At 36.6% G+C, this 6,043-nt stretch overlaps 1 protein-coding gene across 1 annotated transcript; it reads left to right on the top strand.

The window, feature by feature from the left end:
• Positions 1 to 247: 247 nt before the first annotated feature.
• Positions 248 to 1,582, top strand: LOC113352453. The gene is made up of 3 exons (XM_026596269.1): positions 248 to 432; positions 556 to 964; positions 1,037 to 1,582. Exons 1-3 carry the CDS (start codon positions 248 to 250, stop codon positions 1,580 to 1,582), a joined length of 1,140 nt encoding a protein of 379 aa, XP_026452054.1.
• Positions 1,583 to 6,043: the final 4,461 nt, after the last annotated feature.

Here is a 6,043-nt window from a genome sequence, read left to right as displayed (position 1 = left end):
GATAAATTTCTGATTATGGTTGTTGATAGCTGTTTTATTGGATCAACATTGGTTGTTGATGAAGGTTTGTTAGATCAACTTTCATTGTTGATGCAATAACCTGGACAATTTTCTGATTATGGTTGTTGATAGCAGTTGTTTTAGTGGATCAACATTGGTTGTTGACAGATTATGGTGTCAACATTGTTTTTTATGTTTTATTAGATTTGTTGATCCAGATTGATTGTTTTATTGTTGCAGGCCAAAGATGGCTGTTGCAGAGTTCACTTTATCCAATATGACCGTATCACATGTTGTTTCTGAATCTAGTACTATCAGCGAGATGATTAGTATGGTGAAACAATACTGGCCTTATGTCCCTGAAGACCTCATACTTTTTGGTTACACCATAGATGGAAAATCACATATGATCAATCACGATATGGAGTTGAGGTTTTTCATTCACTAATGCATCTCCAAAGGGATTGATGTGGTGAAGTTTAACATCCAGTTTAAGATTTGTGTAAATTGTGAGAGTTGGGAATGGTTCTTAACCAACTTGAAGGGTATTATCAGGGAAGACCGTCCACTGACCATCATATCATATCGTGAAGCTGGCCTTCTGAAACATGTCCCTGTGATCTTCCCAAAGGCTTACCATTCTTACTGTTTTTACCACATGAAAGGGAATATTCCGGTTCCAAAGGGAAAGAGCGGGCAAACTGTTGTGAAGTTGTTTGAAGAGTGTTACACTGCGTTAACAAAGGAGAAGTTCTTTGCTGCTGCCAAGAGTATGAGCAATCTGAAGCTGGATTCAGTGATTGATTGGATGGTGAAGATTTCATTCCAGAACTGGGCTGCTCATGCGTTTCTAAGAGAAAGGTATGGTGAGAACACATCTAACATTGCAGAGAGTTTTAACAGTGTGATCAAGCATGATAAGCGGCTTCCAGTACTTGAGCTTATCGACTGTATTCGTGCTAAGGTAATGGAGCAGAACTACAAGAGGTTGGTGGAGTCTAGTAAGTGGACTTAAAAGCTTACTCCCCTGATGCAGGATAGGCTCAACAAGAGGGTGACCGACTGCCATTTTTACAAGTTCCGTAGATCAAGTGATAGAGTTTTTGAGATCATTTGTCCTACTGGAAAGCACACAGTCGACTTGGATGCTAAGACATGCACTTGCAATTGGTTGCAGAAGCATAGTTTCCCTTGCACCCATTCAATGAAAGCGATGATGCAGATTGGGCCAGACGAACCTTACAAGCATATCATTCCATATTATACCACCGAGTACTATAGAGGTTTGTATACTCGTGCTATCTATCCTATCCCCGATATTGAGAGGCCACCTAAAATTAATGAGGAAGGTTATGTTTTTCCTCCCAATGGTGGTCGAGAGTCAGCTGGAAGGCCAATTACTTCAAGGTGCATGGGTTCTCAAGAGAAAGTTTACAAGAAAAGGAAGTGTGGTCAGCATGGGAGACTTGGCTTCCACAACCGTCGTAGATGTCGCGGAGCTCCTTTGGCTCCTCGTGCACCAGTGTTTCGCATGGAGTCTAATTCCAGGATGATCAACTTTTTGAGGAGGATGTTGTTCTGAAGTTTTAGTGAATAATTTACTATTTTTCTGAACTTATTTTTTACCTTTTTATACTAGTTCTTGAATGATCAACATGGATGTTATTTAAGTTTGTGATTTTCCTATATTTTCTTGTTAGATTTGTTGTGTTTTTAATTACATACATTCTGTTTTTATTTTTTTATGAATGTTATTTTTTTCAGTTTATGTCAGTTTGCAGGTTCCAGGTTTACTGTTTTTTTACAGGAAAAGTATTATGTAAACAGTATCAACATATCAATGTTGATCCAAGACATGGTATCAACTTCCATTGTTGATCCCCCATTACTGGATCAACTTCCATTGTTGATGCTTAATGAAAATAAAAAGTGCTATGTAAACAGTATCAACATATTAATGTTGATCCAAGTCATGGCATTCAACTTCCAAAGTTGATCCCATTATTGGACCAACTTCCATTGTTGATGCTCAATAAAAAGAAAAAAATTGCATGGTTTTATCTGTATATACAAGTTAACTCCATCAGCTGTGCATACCTGCAATATTTACTACCAACATTCATTCACTTGATAAGAAAACCATTCATTCACTTGATAATCACTTGGTAACTAATAGTAGTATTAATTCATAACAAACTAGTACTAAACATATCCTCCAAATTGTTTCAGAACATAAACAGACCTTCAGACATAAATTTACAGTAACTATAAGATGTCTTTTCAAACTAACAGTTTAAATAAATTAGCATAGCTACACAGATTGACTAAATTACTTACCATCATATGTTAAACTACGCCCAAGTATGTTTGCACTTATCTAATGGTTCAACTGAATCTTGTATGTTGAGTACCTCTTCGACTGAATCTGTAAGTTCTTGTACTTTCTTACCTTCTTCCAAAGTTGGTTTACATGCATCAAATTCAACTAACATCTTGGCAGCCATCTTCGCTCTCTTCTTGTTTATCTTATCATGGTATTTAATGCTCTTACCATTTAGATCCCAGCAGTCTCCATGCTTCACCAAACATTTCATGAACATGCAGATGTGGATTGCGCAGTCCAAACCCTGTTGCGGTGGTACCGTGTAATGGTCTAAAATTGTAGTTACTGGTCCACTTGTCTCAACATCTTTTATACCCATTTGGTTCAGGAGAGGAGTCAATGGTTGTACCATGACATTGTACTGCTTGTTGTATCATTTGTAGTGATAAATGGTGTTGAAAATCAACCATCTTCCACGTGTCAACGTAAGAAGCACCCAATGGAATGGTTTCTGATCCCTGTCTTGTAGACACATTGTTATCAACAGTATCGCGTCATCGTCATCCACTGGGTAATTTTTCCTTAACATATCCGGAATCCCACATTTATCCACTTTCTTTGCATCTTTGCTAGCTACTGCACCCCTCATTATTTGCTGCATCATTTTCTTGGCACTTAGTTTGTTTTTTACAGATAACAACAATAAGGTTTCAACTACGATAATATAGAACTAAATAAGTTTATGTAACAAGTTATTGAAAAGACAGATTAAGAGTTTTCGTTACTTACATAAGCATTTGTAGACAGAATCAAGTGCGTGTTCCCATAGTATGCCGGCTTTGATGGATTTTCCATCTTTGATTGCAGCATGTTGACATAGTAATCAACAATATCGTTGTTAATGTTCTGGTCATCCATTAGAGCTTGGATATGCCTTTCATAGACGATCTCTTCCACCACATTGTTGAAATAAAAGATACATGCTCTGGTACCGCATTTGCAAAGATTAGGTTAACTCCCTGATATAACATAACATATTATTGTTGAAGCATTATTATCTTGACATACCATATTAGAAATTCTAACTGCAACTTCGATTTACAATCATTTTTCGCAGATGTTGCATGGTATCAAATTTCATTGTTTATACCTATGAATAAAGAGGCAATTTGTTACAGAGTTACATACTTTTATGTTGCTTTCTCAAAGAATGGACGAAGGACATTTTTTTCTTCCTCGGTGCAGGATTTCCAGAGTTTGAAATTTTCTGGCTTCTTCAGTTTCTTTGGATCAGGCGGCGTCACATCAATGTAATCATCAAGGTTGATTATTTCCGGTTCTTCAACACCTCCCCCTTCTTCTTTCCCTTTCCTCCTTTCTTCTTCACTTTATCATCAGGTATGAATTTATCTGGAAGATTCCTTGACGACCTTGTGTTATACCTACGTGCTCTTTCAGTAGCATCAGACTGATTCCTTTGGCTCTACGTCTCTTCAGAATCATCACCGTCTTGGGTGTTGTCTTCCTCTTCATTTGGCCCAGGTATTTCATCTAATTTGTATATCACTTTAAGCCCTTCCAACACATTATCATCATCTGGAGTTTCAGAATCACTCTCTTCTGTTTTCTGTGTATGAGTATATTTCGTTTGTTGTGTCGAACCGTCTTCCATCTGTTCTGGGGGAGTAGGAGTATATATTCCGGCAGTGATCGCACCGAAGCTTGGAATGCTCGGGATAGTACCTGCAGGAAAATAATCCGATTAGATTAACAAGCAAGAGTCTTATGCAAACAGTATCAACATATCATTGTTGACTCATTGTTTTTTGGGATCAACAATTGTTGTTGGTTCTTCTATTTTTAGTAAAAAGGGATCAACATCTGTTGTTGATCCTATCTAATGGGATCAACTCCTGTTCTTGATATCATCAAATGGTATCAACTCTTGTTGTTGATTCCATTTTATGTGATCAACTACTGTTGTTGATCTATATAACATTAGCATTAAAACCAAAAACAAAACTAGCATTATATCTCTAGTTTCAAGCATTCAACAAGTAATAAGCATTCAAAACCAAAACTAGCATTATATCTCTAGTTTCTATACAACAGAAGTTCATATGTTATAGTGTTCATTTGTCATAGTGAAAGAACATAAACTGAAACTTGTATAATCAACATTATCAACATACTTGCATTTGGTAGAGCATAATCATACTTGAATACATTTTCAAATTGCGCAGAACATAAATTGAGTACTTCTCCAACTGAGTTAGTGAATAGTACCTGTAGGGACATAACCTGATATCTCTGGAAGTATAGACTTAAGTGGAGGAGTTGAATAAACAAGTACATCTCCCACCATCTCTGCTTCCAGCATGTTTGTACTCCTTTCTACTTCCTTTACTTAATTCTTCTCTTATAACTGTTGAGCTGAGTTACCAGTATCTGCAATCACATTGGTTATTTGAAGATCTTTGTCCTCTTCTAAATATTGAACTGAGTTACCAATCTCTGCAATCACATTATGTATTTGAATATCTGCTTCTTCTTGTCTTCTCTTTTGTTCTCTTCCTGCATGGAAGCCCTTTGACCAGCTTTTCTTCAAAGCATCTGACACCAAAGGATGTACATGGAACTTTAGTCCACTTTGAAAACCCTTATGAAAGCTTTTTTCCATATCACTTTGACCTACATCTGAAAGTGACAATGTCAGTTGACTTGATTCTTGTTCTTCTTCTATGTTCAAGTCATCTTCATTCTCCTTTCCAGATGGTTCTTCATTTGTAACAGCTTCCAACTCAACTTCATTTTCCTTTCCAGATGGTTCTTCGCCTGTATTCTCCAATGGAGTTGAATCAGTTTCTAACAAATCTTTGACTGCTCTATTGAATTCCTGTTGATTACTATCCGATCTTGCTCTCTGGACATGATTCTCCTTTTCATTCCATTCATTTTCTTCTTTAGCAATATCTTTGAGTCTCTCTTCATCTTCAGGATGCAAATGAATCGTGTCCTTGTTGTTGTCAATAATTTTCTTCATGAATGTTATGTTGCTCATCATTGTCTTTTGCTTGTCCCTCCTATGATAAGTTATTTCCTCCTTTTCCAATTGAAGATACATGTTTTGTTCTGCCAGTTCCTCATTCCTCTGTCTCTCTACTTCCAACTCTCGTGTTGGTGCTGACAGTCAATCAAATACATCTCTTCATCTGTAACCGAATCAACAAAATCTTCATGAACCTGCAAATATTAGTGAGCAATACAGTTAGCAAATTATTATTTTTTGAAAATAATCTTTTTTTTCTCACATTCTACCCATAATGTATCTTTCACGAGGGGGCGTGGCCCCCGAGTGAGGTGAGACGTATATGAAATTGCATCAACTTCTATTGTTGATATACAAAATCTATAAAACATTTCATATATTGTGCTAACTTCGGTTTTTGATCCCATTCGTTGGGGATTAACTTTCATTGTTGATACACAAAATCTGTAATACATTTCAGATGGCAACTCAGTATTCATTCCTAATCCTAATCTGAACCAGCTCTAATTTAAATATTTGGATACAATATGGTTGATACACAAACTTTGTTTTGTTGACTTCAGATGGCAACTCAGTATTCATTCCTATTCCTATCAACTTCTATTGTTGATACACAAACTTTGTTTTGTTGACTCCCTAAACTGGTATCAACGTCCTTTTGTTTACATGAT

Source organism: Papaver somniferum, chromosome 2 (genome assembly GCF_003573695.1).
Source record: "Papaver somniferum cultivar HN1 chromosome 2, ASM357369v1, whole genome shotgun sequence".
Taxonomy (NCBI): domain Eukaryota; kingdom Viridiplantae; phylum Streptophyta; class Magnoliopsida; order Ranunculales; family Papaveraceae; genus Papaver; species Papaver somniferum.
This window is presented reverse-complemented; position numbering and strand designations above follow the sequence as displayed.